This window comes from Lactuca virosa, chromosome 9 (genome assembly GCF_052849685.1).
Source record: "Lactuca virosa cultivar CGN04683 chromosome 9, Lactuca_virosa_CGN04683_v6, whole genome shotgun sequence".
NCBI lineage: Eukaryota > Viridiplantae > Streptophyta > Magnoliopsida > Asterales > Asteraceae > Lactuca > Lactuca virosa.
The window spans coordinates 174,011,733-174,033,549 of NC_136434.1; the positions used below are offsets into that span (position 1 = coordinate 174,011,733).

The 21,817-nt window shown below is 33.9% G+C and overlaps 3 protein-coding genes across 4 annotated transcripts; all 3 read left to right on the plus strand.

Moving 5' to 3' along the window:
* The first annotated feature begins 805 nt into the window (after positions 1-805).
* LOC145136235 (protein FAR1-RELATED SEQUENCE 5-like) lies at positions 806-6,905 on the plus strand. Of its 2 annotated transcripts, XM_079070405.1 has the most exons (5): positions 806-1,105; positions 1,205-1,284; positions 3,445-3,517; positions 4,386-6,626; positions 6,711-6,905. In XM_079070405.1, the coding sequence occupies exon 4, from the start codon at positions 4,401-4,403 to the stop codon at positions 5,493-5,495; it is 1,095 nt and encodes a 364-aa protein (XP_078926531.1). In that variant the 5' UTR covers positions 806-1,105; positions 1,205-1,284; positions 3,445-3,517; positions 4,386-4,400; the 3' UTR covers positions 5,496-6,626; positions 6,711-6,905. The 2 variants fall into 2 exon arrangements, with proteins under 2 accessions (XP_078926531.1, XP_078926532.1); XM_079070406.1 differs by lacking the exon at positions 3,445-3,517.
* Positions 5,667-6,740, plus strand: LOC145140026 (protein FAR1-RELATED SEQUENCE 9-like). Its single transcript, XM_079073649.1, has 4 exons — positions 5,667-5,724; positions 5,812-5,925; positions 5,977-6,626; positions 6,711-6,740. Exons 1-4 carry the CDS (start codon positions 5,667-5,669, stop codon positions 6,738-6,740), a joined length of 852 nt encoding a protein of 283 aa, XP_078929775.1.
* A 9,428-nt stretch (positions 6,906-16,333) lies between the features above and the next one.
* LOC145138138 (WRKY transcription factor 6-like) lies at positions 16,334-19,153 on the plus strand. Its single transcript, XM_079072277.1, has 4 exons — positions 16,334-16,738; positions 16,994-17,536; positions 17,820-17,933; positions 18,286-19,153. The coding sequence occupies exons 1-4, from the start codon at positions 16,532-16,534 to the stop codon at positions 18,955-18,957; spliced, it is 1,536 nt and encodes a 511-aa protein (XP_078928403.1). The 5' UTR covers positions 16,334-16,531; the 3' UTR covers positions 18,958-19,153.
* Positions 19,154-21,817: the final 2,664 nt, after the last annotated feature.

Consider the following 21,817-nt stretch of genomic DNA (forward strand, 5'->3'; position numbering starts at 1 on the left):
AATAATGATCGGTTGAAATTATGAAATCATAGTTGTTTGACGATTACTTAATGATATAATTAATTATAACCCGTGACAACCATAGTTACAAAATACAACGAATTTCGATAGTTAAAAATCATAATTATTAATCAGTTATTTTCAAAAAGTTATTAACTAAGAGAGTTATGTGATTGTTATGTAACTTTATAACAATTGATTGAAATAAATATGTGAAATTATTTTTTTAAGATAAATGGGTCATTATTTAGGTGTAAATTAATAAAAAATGATGATATTATATAATGAAATATATTAAATATAAAATAAAACAACCACAACAAGTAATGAACAGTGATATACGACAAATTACAAAATTAAGTTATAATAAAAATATATGAAAAAGTATAACAAATTACTAATAAAAATTAAGAATAAAGTTTTTTTACTAATAATAAAAAAATAATTAAAAATTAATAATAATTTTGTACTTTAATAACATTTGGAGTATAAAAATACAATCACTAATATTATATTTGCATAACTTTATTTTTATTATTCTACACATTTCTTTGTATACTTCTTACATTAACGATTATATATACATGTCATAGTGATTTTACATAAATGCATGAGTTATTTAAGTTGAAATTTTGTTCTAAATGTAAAAAGATTAATTTACAATAAGATGTTTACTCATTTTCCATATTATTAAATTATCAAATTATATATAAAAAAACCTTTAACCATCCAAATAATCCCACCTACCCACTTATCCCCCATAAACCCACCCGATGAATCATAAATACCATTTTTTCCCTAACACTATCGGTGGTCTCCTTTTCCGGCACCAAAGCCCGTCATTCTTCCATCTACGTTTTTCATAGCAACCTGTATGTGCGCCTTCCTCAATCAAATATCATCGGATGTAGAGACATCTACTGATGACATTTCAAATGCATTCGGTTAAACCCTTTTTGCACATGATTGTCATCGATTACAAATTAGAAGGACCAACTTTTGAAATTGAATGTGATATCGGTTGGACCGGAGTGATGAAATCTAGAAAGTACGACGTTGAAAGAAGATATGTACCGAACCAATCAACGTACGCCATATGACGATGGTAAGATTCAACCTGAAACACCAAGAATTGTTCCTCCTTCGTTATTTTAACAAAATATAAGTATTTACATAAATACACTTACCTGTGTTTAATTTGCAGGAATTATCAAATTGAAAATGGTAGCCGGAAGACGTCAAAAGCAAAAAATTGCAAGTCCTTGACAGTGAAGACATTATCAGGTAATTGTCAAAATTTTCACCGAATAAAAACATGAAATTTCGAAGTTCAAAAAATGTTAAATATTAGGTGGTTTTTTTGTTCACAATATTCATCTGATTAATATAAATAAATAAGAAATTGATTTTCTTGATTTACCTTTCATATAAGGTTAATAGTTGTCTGACAAAAAAAATCGATATACATTAATTTTGTAGATATATTCCGAATGATCACTTATTTAAGATGATACATGCTTTTGTTGTGCTCAAATTCCATATGAAGGCAGTCTTTCAATTCAAAACTGCCCATTGTAATTGGACTTTAACTAATAAAAATAAAATAAAAAATTACAATAAATATACCAAATTCTATACCAATTATATGAAAACAATTTTCTATTTTTTATTATAATATTTCCAATAATATCTTAAATAACTTTGAATCAGACATTTTGTCAAACCCAAACTTATTAGTTTAAAGTACAATTAGAAGCAACTATATCAAAGGGCCAAAATTTAGTCTAAAGTAAAACTATAAGCAATTTAAAAAAAACAAAAAAAAGAGGAGAAGATCTTTTATAAATGGCATTCGGTAAATTTGAATCCTTAATAGCAGACTATACATCAACATGTATAGAATTTGGTTTGATAATTGGTGATTAGAGGCTGAATATTATCAATCACCTCTCAATCTTAAGATCTCCTTGGTAGTTCTCAATCTACAATATGGCATTCGCACCAACAAAGAAAATGTGAAAAAAATAAGCAATATGTACATGTTGAGGGCATGATGGATAAGGCTAAAATAACAATGTGTTTTGAAAGTACATTGTTATTTTAGCCTTACCTTGCGAATTAAAACAAAATTTCTAGTCTTAACCCTAAAATATAGCAACATGGACATGCTGAAGGCATGATGGAATGCTACAACTGTGTGTGGAATCCTAAAGTCTGCTAGATATTGTTCAACCTTTTTCTTCCAAACCTACAACCAAGATCGAATCACACATAAAAAAAAAAAAAAAACTATATCATATTCTTAAAAACGTAAGTTAATTAAACATGATCAGTTTCAAAATCATAAAACTACAAAAGCAAAACAATAAACATTTTCTTGAGTAAGAAAAAGAAAAAGGTTAAACGAATCATAAATCATTATATCCCCGCTTCCCAAGCTATTTAAAGAGTGATTAGTATATGCTCCACCAATGAAGCTCACCAGAACAATTTGCTTCATTCTAGCAACTTTAGCGGGATACAAATTCACAAAAGTTAATAAAGACTACGCTCAACATAAAATGGGGAACCAACACCTATTTCATTCCCATGTTGGCAGACAATCAAATCTCATAAAATATTAAAATTTAATAATTTTCAAGAAAATAGGCTTTGAAGTCAATTGAGAAATACCCATATTTAAAAGGAATGTCCATCAGATTCTTTTTGTCAGACTGAAATTACAACCTGTAAATACATAATGAACCAATTGTCATATGCGCACCTTCACATCTTGTAGATTCTTATATTTAGACCTTTGTATCCAGAATAAAAAAGTGATTTATGAGATAATCCACAAGAAATGTGTGAATTGTTAACATAAACGTTATATTACTTTCCTCTTGTAAAGCATTACAACATATAAATTTCATGTTCATAAACAACATGTTTTTTTTAAATGAATTGGTTGGATTAAAATAATAAAAATGTTGTATGAAAATAGTTCCTAAGCTCAGATTTTAGTGTGAAAAAATTCCACCTGCATAAAGACATGCACATTCAAGAAATATTTATTACATATAACTTGACCCTCTATTCCCCAATTCGTACATAAAATTTAATATAAACCATTACTTTGTAGCATTTACATTTACATATACAATAAAAGTAATCACATAACCAATAAATTTTTCTGTATCTAGACACAAGAATGAAACAATCGTCGGAAATAATATCCATAAAAGCAGGAGGATATATGAATATTAAATTCTTAAAAAAAAAGTAACAGAAGGAGAAGAATAATAGTAACAGAAGCATAAATCAGTAACAGTAACAGAAGGTGAAAAAGAAATCAATAAAGTAGGATATTGTTTTGTAGATAACAAAAACATAAAGCAGTAAAACTTATTTGTTGTATACTACCAAATTGATTGAATAAAGTGATATACCTTTGGTATTTTGCAGAGATGCAGAAAAATCCTTGAATGATAGGTTCGAAGACTCCAATGAAGAAGAGAACAATAGGGAATCGATATTTGTAAGTTGAAGGATTATGATTAGTTGATTTTTAGGGATTGCATATCTCTATGAAAGTTTGAAAATTATGTTTACATATATGAAACGTAATTTGAATGCAGTTTATATATATATATATATATATATATATATATATATATATATGAGAAAAGTGAATATGGGGCTGTAATATACATAACTTAGGTATGGAACCGCACTAAGTGACGTCGTTTTATTAAAAGATCAATTTATCATGCTTTTCCCGTATTATGATTTCGTTCCAAACCTTTGTATCTCTTACTTGATTTTCGCTATATCCCCTTTTCACAAGAAACCAAATTCGATCGTATCCCATTATTATTCGTTGTTACTACTCTTCTCTCGCAATTCTTCTTTACCTAATCGACATATACCTTCATCCCAATCATACAGTTCACATTACAGAAAACAAAATCGGCAGCTATTTAAGAAGTATGTACTTATTGATTAGTCAATGACGGAACAAAATTGAAAGTCGATTTGTGGTCTCCAAGAACAGGATATCAAAATTCAATTAGATTTTTCATGCACATGCTTTCAAACAGGTAATCGTAATTCTATTGGAGGTCTTTACGCACTAACTTTTAAATTTCTTTGGTGTTGTTCATTGGGTATTAAATTGCCTTTGGTGGGTTCAAGGTATAATAAATAGTTTTTTATTAGTTTCGATTAGTGATGTCTAAGAAGAGGCTATTAAAAATTGTTATATGTTTATTAAAGTTTAAGCTTCTCATGAATAGTAAATGAATATATATGCTACTAATCACATAAAACACATACATGTAGGCATTGCATGAATTATATATACCAAATTATTTATATGAAATATAAGTTTCCTTTTATTTGTATAGGGCACAAGTAAAATCATGAATTTTGAGGACGAAGTAGCAGACCAGTCATCTGAAACACATACAAATCAAGATACTTATGCAAATGGTTTGTTGGACTCAACATCTGAATTTGAGAAAGTAAATGATGTTGATATGAATGTCGAATGCAACGAAGATGAAGGTAATGATGAAATTATTATGGGAAAGGTTTTTGATACACGTAACGATGCATATGACTTTTATAACCAATATGCGTATTCACATGTATTTGGTATACGGATTCATTGGAAATACAAAAATAAGACAACTAATGAGCATTATAGGAAGATATATGTATGCAACAAAGAAGGTTTCAAAAGATTGAACGGTGGAAATGAGAAAAAACGACGTAGAAATGTACGGACCGGGTGCAAAGCAATGCTTCGGATTTCAAAACAAAAAGATGGGAAATGGTTTGTGGATGTTTTTAATGATACATACAATCATGAGTTGAGCCTGACGCCTACAAAGGTCATGAAGCATCGATCGCATGGGAGGTTCCACCGCTCGGTTGCATGTAAATCTCTAATGGTGGAACTTGGTCAAGCCGGGTTGAAGCCTTGTCAAATTAGAAAGGCTGTTAATGCTATGAAAACTCAAAATGAATCTGATGTTACTTCAAAACAATGTGCCGATGTGTTAGCCCAACAACGAAAACAATATAGAGGTAAGGAATTCTATGGACTCATCAAACATTTGCAAGATAAAACGCTAATGGACAGTGATCACTATTTTGCTGTTGATTTGTGTGATGATGGGTCTCCTAGAAATATTTTGTGGGCTGATGGAAGATCAAGAGATGCATACACTAAATTTGGAGACGTTGTTGTGTTTGATGTTACTTACATGACAAACAAGTTTAAGATGTCATTTGCTCCTTTTGTTGGTGTTAACCATCATGGCCAGTCTATACTTTTTGGTGGTGCATTACTAGAAAATGAAAAAGAAGAAATATTCGTTTGGTTATTTGAGCACTTTCTAAAATGCATGTTCAACAAATTTCCGAAGGCAATAATAACGGATCAAGACAAGGCAATGGGTAATTCAATCAAAAAGGTGTTCCCAAACACTCACCATCGCTTTTGTGCATGACATATTAAAAAGCATGAGCGTGAACACCTTCAATCTTTTGTTGCCCGTTATAGTGATTTTAAAGAAACATATGGAGAATGGGTAAACAGTAACACAATCGAAGAATTTGAAACCAAGTGGGAAGTTATACGTGGTAAGTATAATTTGGACAATAATTGTTGGTTAAGTGAAATGTATAACCAACGAATACATTGGGTTAAAGCCTTCTTGAAAGATATTTTCTTGGCTGGTATGACAACAAGTGGACGAAGTGAAAGTATAAATTCATATTTTGATGGATTTGTTAATTCAAAAACCATGTTAAATGAATTTATAGTACAATATGACAAAGCAGTTGAGTGTCGAAGGGCCGCCGAAGAAGATGAAGACTTCAAGACTATGAATTCGAAGGCGATTCTTTCTACTGTGCATCCAATTGAAGCTAAAGCAGGCGAGTGTTATACTAGAAAGATATTTGAGATTTTTAAAAAATAATGGATAGAAGCCAACAACAATTTAACTCATGAGACTTTAAGCAAAAGTGCGGAGGAAATGAAATATCGAGTTGGGCAACTAAACACTGATAAAGCATATTGGCGAATTGTTACATTTTGTTCGTTGAATCAAGTAAATGTCACTTGTTCGTGTGCTAAGCATATCTTGTATGTGTTGAAGAAGAGACATGTTGAAACACTTCCGAGTCACTATATATTACCTTGGTGGACCCTTAAGGCTAGGTACAAGGTGGGTAATGGTAGTATTGGACTCGAAGAAATCAATAATGAAAATGGGGTCAGCGATTACATTTTATGGTGTGTTCGTTCAAATTTTACTAAATTAATTGAACAAACAAGAGAATCCCCTTCAGAGATACAAAAAATCAATATGCTATTGATAAGTCTTTTAGACGATCAAATGATTCGAAGAAAACCTATAGCATTTGAGAATGTATCTCAAGGTTCTTGTGTGGGAATTACACAAGTAGATATGACACCTCAGTTATCTGTCCGAGATCCTCTTGGTCCAACTAATACGAACGGGCGTCCTAAAAATGCAAGCAGACTTAAGTCGTCTTTAGAATTGCCGAAGAAACGAACATGCTCTTATTGCCAAGGATTGGGTCATTATGCTACTAGTTGTTCAAAAAGAAAGGTTCTTATAATAATTATTTAATTTTTCATGATTTTCCTAGTCTTATAATTATATTGATTATTTATTTAATTTTTGACGTGTCAGGTTGACGAATCATTACAAGATAAACAATGACAAGGTGGTGTCGTTTTTTCTGTTTTCTATTTTGGATGGTTGCAGATTTTGGATATTATGAAGTTTATTTTATTTGTTTTGGATGGTTTCTATTTAGAATACTAGCAATATTATTTTGGAATGAAGTCAGTTATGGAAAAAATATGTTGCAATTATATGTTAAAATTATAATTATGTTGCTATTAATGAAGATAAGTTTGTTGGTTCTTGAATTATGCTATGTTTTCCGAAATATAAGTGCTCAACTTATTGCCTACAACAAATTAATATAAGAAACGGTGGCAATTACTTTATATTCCACAATAAAGGAAAGGGACGACATCAATGAAAGAGAAAAGCACGTGTCTCCCTGGGAACTTCTTGACGCCAATTTGTTATTCAATAAAGTTAACAATTGAAACATGGAATCAATTGAATTTCCAGAGTTGGTTGGGCTATTTAAACAAAAAATCAATTGCATGTTGAATTTAAGTTCACAATGATTTGGGTTTTTCTTGGATTTTCGAGTTTGTTGTGCCATCCAAGATTGTGAAAACTATATTGCAATTACCAGTAAAAAATTTGTTGTTACTGGTAAAAAAAAATGAAGTACGTTGCTATTATAAATAAATGTTAATAGTACCCATCTTCAATAAATGGAATAAAAATTACAAACCAAAATTCATTTGATGTATCGAAACTCTTACAATAAAGAAAGTTACATTTAGAGTAGCTAAAATATCTAACTACTTGATCAATAGAAAAGTTTGCATAAGGAATTTTCCTTTGACATAGTAGGAATCTACAATTAAGTGACTTCTCTTGACATCTCTTTCTTAATATACATCTTATCCTTCTACTCGCACCAAAATATCTGTTGAAATTGTTTGCTAGTCGTTCATACTGACCGCTTTCCATTGCTAGAAACCTTGACTTCAGAACCCATGTGTTAGGGCTTGTCTTTCTTTACTTGTAGGCTGTTAACACATAAAGGAAAGTATAATGTTATTTTCTTGTATCATGTATGTGTAGAGTAGCTAAAAGATATTTTTTTTGCTTGAGAAAATAGTAAAATAATAAGCAAAAAGTAAACAAAAAAGAGCCTATAATTTTTGGGTTTCTAATGCCACTTGTGAAGGAAAAAGCAAGGGTAAAAACAATCAAACAACATGTTTTTTTTGGTGTCGAGATTTGCATATTCAAGTTGACTTAAACATTTCTTAGTTGTTACTTCAAAAATCTGTCCAATACATTTTTTATAAGGCCAAATTTGTCCTGTCCAACATATTTTTTATATATTTAAGATTAATACAACTAACATCAGACAACATATATTTTTATATTAACATAAAAGATTACATAGACATTATGTGAAATGGCAACACACTAAACTATACCTCTTTAATATATTTAAACGTTCGATAAATGTATGTTTAAAAGAAAAATTAAGCATCTATCAAAGTAGAATAGTTGTCAAAAGAACATGAAGGCCTGAACAAAAGTGGTGCCATCATCAAGCAACAAAATCATGGATAAAACCACCTGAAGAACCAAATTTGGTTAGAACCTAATATAAAAATGTAGAAAAAGATGTATCTTGAAGCAAGTCGATATAGATTATACCCTTCTGCACATAATTTTGTTGACCAAACTCGATGGGCATTTCAACAAACACCTTATATGCATATCAATGAAAACAATAACTATAAAATAAAAAATCATTATAATATTTCCAATATACAGACAAAATAAACGAGACTTGAGAACTGAATGTTTATAATAACTATCACGGAAGAAGTTGTTCTAAAAATTAAAAAAAAAAACCTGTTGTAAAATACCAAAAAGAGATGGATATCAATTTGGGGAAGAAAAACAACAACAAAGAAGAATCGAAGGAGAAAAGCATCAGCTTACATTGAAAATGGTGAAGACATTAAGGAAACGTTCAAACAATCAAGGAAGATATCAACTGTTTGTTTCTTGAACGACCAGTACGATTGGGATGAAGGTATATGTCGATTTGGGTACAAAAGAATTGAGGGAGAAGAGCATTAACAACGAATAATAATGGGATACGATCAAATTTGGTTTCTTGTGAAACAGGGATATAGCGAAACTCAAGTAAGAGATACAAAGGTTAGGAACGAAATCATAATACCGGAAGAGCATGATAAATTGATCTTTTAATAAAACGACGTCACTTAGTGCGGTTCCATACCTAAGCTATGTATATTACAGCCCCATATTCACTTTACCTATATATATATATATATATATATATATATATATATATATATATATATTTGTTCTGTTTTATATCAATTGTACAAATTTGATTTTAATTTATGTTCATTGGTTTTTATTTCTTAACTTGACTTGGTTATTTATATATAGGGAAAAGGGAATATACATTACAGCCCCAACTAAGCTTAGGTACTAAACCTCTTGAAAATACATTGTTTTACTATATAAAGATTACGGTTAATGGATTCACGATTAATACTTCAAGATGTAAATTCAAGATCGACACAATATGGTTTAGGGTTTATGGTTTAGGGTTTAGGGTTTAGGTTTAGGTTTAGGGTTTAGGGTTTAGGGTTTAGGTTTAGGTTTAGGGATTAGGGTTTAGGGTTTAGGGTTTAGGGTTTAGGTTTAGGGTTTAGGGTTTATGGGTTTAGGGTTTAGGGGGTTTAGGGTTTAGGGTTTATGTTTAGGGTTTAGTAATGTTCACTTGGGTGAAGTAATAAACGATAATGGAGGAAAGAAAACAGAGATGGTAAAACGATAATGAAAGAAAGAAATGTTATGGAGGATTGTATATGTACTAAGTGAAACCAAACCGGATATATTTAGCAAGTTAAAACGATATATTTTAGAGGTTTAGTACCTAAGCTTAGGTGGGGCTGTAATGTATATTCCCTATCCCCTATATATATATATATATATATATATATATATATATATATATATATATATATATATATATATATTTGTTCTGTTTTATATCAATTGTACAAATTTGATTTTAATTTCTGTTCATTGGTTTTTATTTCTTAACTTGACTTGGTTATTTATTGATAATTAGTTTTACATTACCTACTGATTTGTAAATTGTTGAACCCTTTTTACTATTTGACTTTTTATAGGTTTGTTTAACTATTGATTTGAGTGGATTTTAATGTTCACATGCTCATTGATTTTTTTGGATTATTTGAATTTTACTACTTAAAATGGTTATTATTCCTTGATGCTTAGTAAATAGGGGCTTAATACAATAGTTATGAGCTTTAGATTGGACTTTCTAATTAGCCTTTTTGTGGTTAATAGTGGCTTAGTGCAATTAAACTTTAAAAACACATCTATGTTTAAACATTCAATATACACTTACAAAAATATGAAATCGGCCAAAAGCTAGCGCTAGATGTACACAAACAACGGTTAAAATAAAATTGGTTTTTTTAAAAAAAAAACCGGTTATAGGAAAATTGGTTTTAGTTATAATCGATTTGTTTTTTCGGTTTTTTTAGAAGTGAAATTTTGTTATAAATTTGGCTCTTCAACTTCGCCCGAGGGAACCAAAAAAATGTGAAATCACGTGTTGAAAAAAAAAGTGTCCCGTAGCATTGCGCGGGTACACACCTAGTGTGTGTATATATATACACACTAAAGATATGTTAGTGTAGCCCAAGAATAGAGTTAGTATTAGAAGTTAGTTACATGCATTGTAATCTAGTCTAGGAATAAACTTAGATTTATGGAAGATACCTAGTTCTATTAAGTTTGATATTGAGTAGTGAAACATCCCAAAAATACAGTCCAAAATTTTCGTTTTAAATCATTATAAAATCATAGTCATCCAATCATCACATAAAATATAAGTGGTATTATCTCAAAACATCATGTCAAAACACTGTATCCAAATCTTATATCAAAACATTAGAGTAAACATACCAGGCTAAACGTAATGGTGTGTGCGATGCAGTCATCCCGAGCTCTTCTCTTTGCAACTAGAAGTACCTGAAACCAAAACTGTAAACCGTAAGCACGAAGCTTAGTGAATTCCCCATACTACCACATATCATACGCATAACCACATATACTGGGCCCCAGCCCGGCATCAGACTCTATCCGACATCGGGCCCCGCCCGGCATCAGGCCCCGCTCGACATACAAATTTGTTTCTCTTAGGCCCCGCCTGTCTCTAGGCCTCGCCCGCTATACGCATACAACAATATCACATAATCATACTATCACATAAAGAAACATACTCTAGATGTAATTCCTGTCCTAAGTCTTTGCCTATCTTGGGCCCCGCCCCTGTCCTGCTACTGATGAGTCATGGAACCCCGTCCACACTCCTGCTGATAGTGAGATATGGGCCCCTGCCCACACTCACTTCTCTCTTATCACGGACCCCGACCCTACTCTGCTATGGATGAGATATGGAACCCCGTCCATACTCAGCTAGTGATGAGATACGGGACCTCGCCCACACTCACCTCCCTACCAGGCACATACAAGTATCACGCAGACAACAAGTATAATATAACATGCAAACATTCCTCGGGCATCGCCCGGCATCGGACCTTAGTCCGAAATAACATACCATCATACAATGCCTAGGGCTAACCCCCAAGTCTTCCTACCATGCATAAACTAAATGGTCCGACATTATGGCCGTAGACCCATGCAAACAGTGAGGAGACTCACCTTGCACTGTTGAAGTCCTGCAGATAATCCTCAAACCTGCTAACTTGCAATTCCCCGAACTGCTAATCCTTCGGCTCCCCGATCTATCAAAACCAAAATAACACTTAGTCCAAAATGCCCTCAAAAGTCAAACTAGGTCAACCTTGGTCAAAGTCAACGCTCCGAGTTGACTCAACTCGTCGAGTTATCTCCTAACTCGTCGAGTTCCTATGTTAATCTGAATCGATGTATCGTGACCCAACTCATCGAGTTTACACCCAACTCGGCGAGTTCTTCCTTTTCCGGATCGAGACATTTCCAAGCCAACTCGTCGAGTTACTCCATGAACTCGTCGAGTTCTCTAGTCTGTTAGCTCTTCTTTATGCATTAAGCCCTTATCCTTCAAATCTACACTCTATACTCCGAGTCTAGGCTGGAAATGCTACTATAAGGGTAAAGTTTCCAACTTTACCCATTAATACCTCTCCTAAAGGGATTAAGCTCAAACCCTAACCCAAAAAGGTCAAGGTCTTAATCCAAACTTCACCAAAACTGCAAGATAACCCATGGGGTTGTAGATCTGGACTCTGGGGGCAAGAAAATCACGTAAAGCTTCACGCTTTATCCACATGCATGGCCCTTTGGAGCTAAAAAGGCCAAAATAGAGGCTTAGAGGTTGCATGGGATTTCCATGGCCATAAAGTTGGCACCTTTATGCCATGAGAGTCCCTCTAGACACTAGATCTAAAGTGTTCCTCACTTGGGATGTACAAATCCCAAGAGTTATATCATTTGGACCAAAAACCACATAAAGATGCTAAGGTAGAGATCTAATCAACTACTAGTCAAGTTTGAGACTTGATTACCAGAAAGTGATGGAAATGAAGTGGTGTTTCTGGATCTATTAGCTTCTTCTTGATTCCCCAAGCTTCTCCTTCCATCCCAAGCTTCAACACTCACAAGAACACTCAAAATGGCTCACTATAGCATTAGGGGTTCAAGATCTAGGGTTTGGACAATGGAGGCTGGAAATGAGGCTGAAAGGTGGGGATTAGGATGCTTAAATAGGGTACAAAAACCCGGATTTAGGGTTTCCCAAACCCAGACCAAATCGCCGAGTTGGTCCTCCCAACTCATCGAGTAGGTCCCTCCACCCGCATCCCAAACTTGCTCCTACTCGTCGAGTTATCCCCCCTTGGACTCGGAGAGTTGCCTTTTTGATTTGGGGTTTTTCTTTCCTTAATTGGCCTTCTGGATTCCGGGTGTTACAAGTAGTCTCATTAGGAGAATGTGTGTAAGCTAGGAACGAAGAGCAAAATTATGTTCTGTGACACTTTCAGGTGTTGATGTATTGTAGCTCCTTACGGGAATACATTATAGTACTTTTCTTGGATAACCAGAAATGGTGGGTCCAGATCACGCAACTATAACGGTATGTATGGTCACCTCTCATAGTAGGTGACAACACTTGATCATTTTAGACATTCTTGTGAATTACGTTGTTAGTGTGAGCTCATTACTCACAGACGTGGATGAAATGGGATACCATATTCATCAAATACTCTGATGGCTCATATGCCTTTATGACTTACACTTGCCAAGGAAGCCCTTAGCCGCATATTCAAACCTTTTAACGGTTCATCAAGTGAGATAATTGCTCCCTGATAAGCATGGACCAGGATCTGTGAGGATCGGTAGGAATGGATATGTAGGAAATGTAAGCCTATATGGATATTGTATTGTAACAGTTGGTTTTTCAGGTCTGATAATTAATGAATATTATCATATCAATATTGTTGAATTGAAATCCCTATATATCTCACCAAGTTTTTCAACCCGACCCACTCAGTTTATATGCATCACAGGTATCAAGGCTTAAGCTACTGGAACTTGATTAGGATGCTGAGTGTTTAAGAGACAACCTGCAATAGTATTCAGGACCATCAGGTCTTTATGCTGTAACTTATGTATATGTATTGATTATGACATCCTTAGGGTTTTAGCATTCTGGAAACAAACATTTGTAATCAAAATGATCTTTTGTACTAGGATTTTTCGTAAATATAAACAAATGATTTTTAAAGCGTAAAGAAAAGTTTTAATTGGTTTTGAAAATTAGAGGATGTCACATCACATCCAAGTTAGCCCATTTGCCTTCTTTTTTTTTGCAATCCAAGCCAAATTGCTCTATGCTGGAGTCCACAAACACACTGCAAGCTTCCAGCTTCAAGGTCCCGCATTCTCGCATTCCTCCTTCTTGAATAGTCTTTGAAAAGTACTGCAATTAAACTCAAAAGATTGAAAAGTACTTGATAAAGGTGGAAAATAACAAAAAGAGAAAATATGCATGGGGACTAACTAAAATGAGATGAAATTTGCTAAAATAAACTAGAAAAAGAAGTAAATAAAATGAAACTATCAACATGAAGCCGTCACAACATAAAAACCTATGTCTCATGCCTTGAGCCCTATATTATGGTGCTAACTTTTAGGGTTTATCTTATTCTCAACCTCCACTCCCTCATAACGAAACCCTGACCCCTTGTTGGTCCCTAAAGAAAGTTCGGTGTTTTTGTGAGATCCTTGAACATGAAGTAAGCTTGTAGTGCTTGGAAGAGTCCTTTCCAGCTCAAGATTCAACCTTATGGACACTTCTCTATCATTGTAAGACATAAAGTTCCTTATTTTATTCATATTCTTTCTTAGTCTTGGGTGTTAGGTGAGATTTTAGCCCTTTAGTCCTTTTGTCTTGAGATTCATAGAGTATAAGCAACTCTAAGACCTTAGGATGGATTTGAGTAATCTTCTGATCACTTTGGACCTTAGGATGTTTATGGATCTGAATGTTGGCCAACCAAGAAATCACATGAAAGGAAAATGGAGGTCACGGAAATGAGAATGTTGCAGTGGACCAGTGGTAGGACCTTATTGGACCGGGTAATGAACACAACAATTATAACTTTATTAGGAGTGGTACCGATCAACGAGAGGGAAAAAAAGATTACAATGTTCGGACATGTGTGGAGGAAATTATCGATTGTCGCAATTAGAAGGGCGGAGATGATTACCATAGATGGTAAGAGGAGGACAGGACGCGCGAGAAGGGGGTGGAAAGATAATGTGGTGTTTTACTTGAAGAAATTGGCACTTTGTGAGGACATTACATCTGATAGAAAGATGTGAAGACATAAGAAAAGGGTAATAGAGTAGGAGTTAATAAAGTATATAGTAGCTACCTTTTAGTTTGAAATTTGTCTATACTTGTAGTCCTTTCAGGTCGGCATGAGCTTGTAGTCCTATGAGTTTGATTATTGTTCCATATTTGTTGTATGCTTGTATACGTTATGTGCTTTATGGCTAGTGTCTAGTTCATTCTTTATTGCTAGTATTTGTTTCCACTATATATATGTATCGTATAATATACAAAAAACCTTTCATTTTCAGCTTTATCACGTGTACTTGTCTTCTCCTTTTAACCATTACCAGTAACCATTGTCTATTTAGTTTATTTGATTATTCGTTTATTTCTTTATTCTTTCATGGTGGAATGCCAGAATGGTGCTTATTATACATGAGATTATTTCTAATGGCTAACAGTATTATAATTTGTTCTTTCGTTTTTTTTAAAGCTGTTTGTTACCTATCTTTTACCTCTCGTTATCTCCATTCTTGTTGGACTTAGATTTCGTTATTGTTATTGTTTGTTAAACTTAATTCATATTTATTGTTTGATGTGCACATGCTTAGCCATTGGGCCGCACTTTGCAATAAGTTTACGATAAAGTATAGCTTGACATTTTTGGCTAAATAGAAAATGGATGAATTTATAGTCAGTAAGAAACTTAGGGGGGTAAAGTAAAACTTTGTGAAATTTATCCTACTAACCCCGTCGTGAAGCGGAAACGCCGGGGTATTTGGGGCGGTGAAATTTTAGGGAACGAGTTAAGCTCATCTTTGACAAATCTCGGAAGCAATTTTCGTCAATCTTCCACTCTGGACCTACAAATGCTTGTGGGTCCTACTTGCCACGTGTAACAATATACTCCCTTCCTCTACAAGCAATAAAACAAAAACTCCCTCTTCCTCTCATATATTTTGACCACAAAACAAACTTATTTCAAGTCAAGTTTTAGGAACCTGTTTCAAATAATGTTTAATAGTCAATGGTATTAGTTTGTAATTAAATAATATGATTTGTTATCTATATAAGGAATATTTAAAAAATAATACTTTATGATATAGTATTTAATAAGGTAATTTTTTTTCTCAACAGTCATAAAAAATGCCATTAATTTAATAATTAGACAAATTTTAAATTGCGAAATTATGCCACAACAAACTTGAAAACCTTAAAAAAACAACTTTTTTTTAATATAATTCTATTTCAAAAAACTTTAAAAAAACTAATAATTTTAGGAATAATTTCATAGTTTTAAGAACTAATTTGAAATTCTAAAAGATTTTGAAATTTTGAAATATATGTTTATTAAATAAAAAGTCGTGTAAATGAGCAATTTTAAAACTTTTAGTAATATGTAACCGACTATAGTTGAAAATTGATTGTTAATTTGTGATATTATAAGAATGATAATTATTTGTTAAATTTCCATAATAAAACTGTGATGTTTATGATTATCCTTAAGTATAGATTAGTTGGTTTATAATTGAATTTTTATTAAAAATATTAAATTTATATATTTTTTTTAATATTAAGTTTAAATATTATTTTGTAAATATAAATTGAATAAAATTAATATTTACTTATTCTTTTACTTATAAAAAAAATAATATTGATGCAAACATAAATACATTAAAATCAAATTTTGAAAAGTAAATGCACAAAAAAACAAAATCAAATCCCATGACTTTCTTAAATAAAAATCTAGAAAATGGAAACACTCAGATTCACCATATTTTTGTTTTTAGTCAGGAGTCATAACCTGATATCCATTTTTGTTGCCGAGTCCACTGCTTATTCGAAGACTCCATTTTCTCTCTCCTTCCTCTTCAATCTTCATATCTTCATAAATGGCCAAGTGGACTCTCCTTTGATTCAGATCTCATCACTCTGTTAATTCCACGCTCTCAGACACACGGAAAACTCCGATATTCAACAACCGTAAATGGACGCCGAAGCAGACTCCGCCGGAAACACCACCGCTTCTTCTTCTCATTCACCCACCACCATTCAATTTCCAGTCAACCTCACCGGAACTGCGTCTGATGATCAGAATAAACAGATGATGGATTTCTTTGCCGATAGAAAGGATGTAGATGAACAGTCAAAGTTCGACTGTGATACTTCCGATCATCTTCATCGTAATATCAACGTAAGTTTACGATTTTAGTATCTCATCCTTGTTACTCGTAATCAGACCGTTTTCAAACATGAATGGGTATAGATTTTAACATTAATTCAGAATGAATCCGATTAATCCGTGTTGATTTTGACATTCACAGATCTGTTTTTGTTTTTGAAGTAGGAATCATATGCAATGATTAGTTGATTAGGACTTAGGAGTAGTGTTCCCTTTTTAAAATTTCTGGTTTTGCTATTTAATCGAATCGAATTGTGAACTATACAGACTGGTTTGCATCTTCTTACTCGAAGCACAAGCAACGATCATTCCGTTTCCGATGATGGAATGTCTCTGATTAATTCTAAACGAACAAAGAACGAGGTGATACATCATTACATACAACAACTAGAAGAAGAGAAAAGCGAGAATCAACGATTAAAACAAAAGTTGAATCAAGCAAATCTGAATTACAATACACTCCTGACGAAGGTGATTCGACAAAAACAAGAAAAAAATCTCGATGAATATCGTAAACCTAACATTGATGGAGGAGGAGAGATCCCGTTTATTGGTTTAGCAGATCCAACAACGGTGGAAACTGATGAGAATTCCCGATCGTCCTCCGATGAACTTCATCGAAAGTCGATTAATAATATCATCGGTAAAGATCAGAGAGAAGAGAGCCCTGAGCAGGCTTTGATTTGTTCAAACAAGGTCATGAGATTGAATGATTTGAAGAATGATGGTGATGGTAATATCGATCAAGCTACTGAAGCAACCATTCGAAAAGCTAGGGTTTCTGTTCGTGCTCGATCCGAAGCTCCCATGGTACGTACTTTTTAGACTACATATACATGAACACCATCAAAAATAGTAGTGGACTATATCATCATTGAAAACGTTGACTCTCTCATGTTGGTTTTTTTATTAACAAAATCAGTACAAGTTGTTTTCACCTAAATTATCCGTTGGTTGAAATAATTCTATCAAAGTGTCTATATCTACGTTCCTGTTAATCACCATCATAATATGTTTTTACAATATACAATTAGTGCAAAATAGTTTGAAAATCAAATTCTACATCATTGTTATTTGCTTATTTTTTTTATAGATTACAGATGGGTGTCAATGGAGAAAATATGGGCAAAAAATGGCCAAAGGAAATCCATGTCCTCGAGCATATTATCGGTGCACCATGGCTGTCGGTTGCCCCGTTAGGAAACAAGTAAAATTCTCTTGTGTTATTTATTTAATACTTCTATAAATTAGGTGTAAAACTAGTTAAAAATTTAAAACTAAAATTTTGAAAAACTCTTTAAAATAGTTTTTGGATTCATAATTTTTTTTGTTTAAAATAAAAACTAGTGCCAAGCAAAACTTTTTTTTTTTTCTTTTTCGCATTTATTTTATCTCTATCAAACACCGTAACTTATTGAAAATGATAATTAATTTACTTTTTTTACTATTTTAACGTTATTTGCAAGGCATATACCAATTTATTTTTGCATGTTTTTTTCGGAGTTTATATTTAAAAAAAAAAAAAGTAAATTAGTTAAATTCATAATATGTTTGAACAGGTACAAAGATGTGCAGAAGATAGAACAATTCTGATCACCACCTACGAAGGCAACCACAACCACCCTTTGCCACCGGCGGCCATGGCGATGTCCTCCACCACTTCTTCCGCCGCCAGAATGCTCCTCTCAGGATCCATGCCCAGCTCCGACGGTATCATAAATCCCAATTTTTTAGCAAGGACTCTCCTCCCGTGCTCCTCAAACATTGCCACAATCTCCGCCTCCGCCCCGTTCCCCACCGTCACATTAGACCTCACTCAATCTCCGCCGCTGGGTCAACAACAGAACTTCGCCGGTCAAAATGGTGCTTTACTGCCCCAGATATTTGGGCAGGGTTTATACAACCAGTCGAAATTTTCAGGGCTTCAACTGTCACAGGATACGGCGGCCGGAATCATCTCGCAAATTGGGGATCTGTCTTCGTTGCAGTTGCACAACCAAGAACCGTCGCACACCGCTTTGGCTGACACCGTCACTGCCCTCGCCACTAATCCAAACTTTACTGCTGCTTTAGCGGTGGCGATTTCGTCGATTATCGGTGGCGGCGGTGGTAGCGACGGCGGTTCTCATCCAAACACCGCTGTAAACACCACAACCACATACAACAACAATAATGGCAGCGTCACTACTAGGAACAATAAAGATAACAATTCTTGTTTCCGAGGAAATTAATAATTTTTTTATTCAGTTTAGTTATTCTTTTATACACACTTTTTTTTTTCTCTCGATTTTCCCTTCTTTCTTTGGTATTTTAAGAAGTAGTTGGGTGCATGATAGTCGATAGATAGGTTCTTTTGTTTTAAAGTTTTCCTTTTTGGTTTGAATAATGTAAGAGAAATTTGAGTTTTTATATTTATCATATTCCAAATGTGACTGTTTTTCTTTCTTTGATAATTTTTTTTTAGGGATTCCGAGCAGACCATCCTTAATTATACTTATGAACTGACAACAACCCTTCCATACTGATCTTATTATTATTTGGTGTAGATGTCAATCGTCTCCATGGTTTGTACTTGTTCTTATCACCATCAAATCTCTCTTTATAGAGCTCAATGTTTATTTTATTTATTTTTCCATTTTATAGGAGGACATCAGCTATCCGATGACATCAGCCGCTCACGTGATTAAGCCTAATATCATATAAGGCTGGAGGGATGCTCACGTGATTAAGCCCAATATCATATAAGGCTGGAGGGAGTGGTGTCATCGAAACCGCACTCCTTTCGTTGCCACATAAGTGTCACATCATTTTTTACCACAAAAGTGTGATTCATTGCTACACCCAAAGAGTGATGCCACATTTTATTTAAAAAAAATTAATTTAAATAAAAACTTTAATTTTCTCCCCACTCAATCACAAAACGGTCAAATTCTCCCCACCCAATCACAAATTGCGGCCATTTTTTACCACACTGCGGTCTAAACCGCACCCAAACCACACCCAGGGGGCGGTGTTCGCTGCCTAGGTGGCGAAACCGCACTCCCTCTACCGCACCACTCCCCTAAGTCTAAGCATTCTCACTTTGTATGCGAAGGCACAATCTCATATAACAAACCATCACTTTCATCTGAATAATCCTTGGAATAGTTATCTGAATAATCCTTGGAATAGTTATCTTCTTAGTTTGATTTACCATGAATCCCAAATGAAAAAAGTGTTGGCTTTATTAAGAGTTCATTCCTTGTGTGCAAGTATTTTAAGATCCCTCTTGTGTAAGTATTTTAAGAAGAAACACGTACGAGCTAATTTTTAATGAAATATGACTAGGAGAAAAGTTGTATGGTCTTTTGATAGGATTACGGGAGTTTCAAGATTCATGTTGAGAAACTATGAAAAACAAGAATATTATGAGTTTGAAGTTTATAAAGTGGTAGAGGAATCTCGCCATGCCGTACAAATTGCATGGCTAGCAACTATTATAACCACGCTGCCTGTATGAACAAACAAACTTTGCAGAACTGTTTTACCCAATCTATCGTGGTGAAATCAGCAATAGATTCGGCGGATCATCCACCTCACGAATTGGATGGCAGGCCCAATTCTGACTAGTTCTCCGCACTACTTTTCTGCAATTCAACTACTCTTATACCTATTTAGTGAAAAACTGGTTGGCTCTGGCTACCTTGCGGAGCAAACAAAAGATCCCCAAATCACACTGCCTATATGAACAAACAAGCTTTTTTACAACCAACTTACGTGGAAAAGATTCCATATTCTATGTCAATGGACTCGTGACATCCATGTACTGAGTTGTCAAATGAGCCAGATTAATAAAGCCCAAGCTTATACGCATTGGCCTACAGGGTGCCCCAAGAGGGCCCGAATGAAAAACCTAAACTTACATGAACCATCAAAGAAAGTCCTACAGATGAAGACTTGAGCTTGCTTTGATGATGGGTTTAAATTTTTGGCCCTTCTGTGGGCTTTCATCAAGGAAAATTGGCTTGATAGGCCTAAGTCTTCATTGGTTATTACCTGTAGAATATTTCTTTCTTTCCAAAAGATGTAGTACTATACATTAGATCTTGAAACATTTTCATATTGTTAGCCATTTTCTTTATTTTCTTTTTTTATTGTCATTCTCATCATATATGTATGTTGTAGTTACTTCCAAGAGCCAGCTTGTCATTATCCTTACCACTTAACAATGATCTAAAATAAAAACATCTTTCAACTATGTTTCATAAGTGAGTCCCTTGCCAGCTTTTTTTCGTTCTTTCGAGCTACGGGGCTTGCTAAAGGAATGCTTATCAATGTCGAAACCGCTGATGTTTTCTAACATAGAGATTTGAATGACTATATTTACTACCAGTTAATGCGGAAAAGAGATTCTTAACTGGACTCATCATTTCAAGTTTGAAATTTTTTTATTTTTATAGGTTGCTATTCGGAAGACTCAATGTTCTTCCCCAGAAATGAAGTCTTTCTGGTTGTTGTTGGAAACAACCTATACCTTACTTCATAGTCATAGGGAACCTGGCAGGTTGGACGTGGTATCCTGCAGACATGATGTGTTTTATCCATCCTTAGGTGAATGCTTCTCCTGGTTCAACCTGTAGCCTCAACATGTGGTTTGGGATTTACCACCTCCCCGGGGTCCAAAGAGTAACTCATAATTAAGAGAGTGAGGGCTAAAGTTAGATACTTGGCCGGAGAACCAGAGGCATTCCTTTTCCTTCTCCGTCCACAAATACCAGGATCTATCCAAGGAGTTGAACAAGTTTAAAAAACATGTAAGGTTTAGGATACCCTTATGGTTAAAACTCGGATATAAAAGCAAAGGAAGTGCCTAATTGGATAGAAAATTTGTCTCAAAGCAATACCCACATTAATAACCGATCATTCTCTAGGTTGATTCTTCTAGGACATCCGAAACTGATTCTAAGGAATTTTCAACATGAGCTACGAAAACACAAAAGCATGAACGATTGAAATGAGCTCGAATACGGGACTCGTTATGGGACTCGTTAGGGAACAAATGCTTTTCCTGTCTTTCGAGGGGTTGTTGCTAACCCAAACAATAAAATATGT

Coding starts and splice junctions, on each gene's coding strand:
- LOC145136235 (XM_079070405.1), top strand. CDS start 4,401: ATGAATTTTGAGGACGAAGTAGCAGACCAGTCATCTGAAACACATACA.
- LOC145140026 (XM_079073649.1), top strand. CDS start 5,667: ATGTATAACCAACGAATACATTGGGTTAAAGCCTTCTTGAAAGATATT. Junction 5,926..5,976: donor TCCAATTGAAGCTAAAGCAG/GCGAGTGTTATA, acceptor AATAATGGATAG/AAGCCAACAACAATTTAACT. Junction 6,627..6,710: donor CTAGTTGTTCAAAAAGAAAG/GTTCTTATAATA, acceptor TTGACGTGTCAG/GTTGACGAATCATTACAAGA.
- LOC145138138 (XM_079072277.1), top strand. CDS start 16,532: ATGGACGCCGAAGCAGACTCCGCCGGAAACACCACCGCTTCTTCTTCT. Junction 16,739..16,993: donor ATCTTCATCGTAATATCAAC/GTAAGTTTACGA, acceptor TGAACTATACAG/ACTGGTTTGCATCTTCTTAC. Junction 17,537..17,819: donor CTCGATCCGAAGCTCCCATG/GTACGTACTTTT, acceptor TTTTTTTTATAG/ATTACAGATGGGTGTCAATG.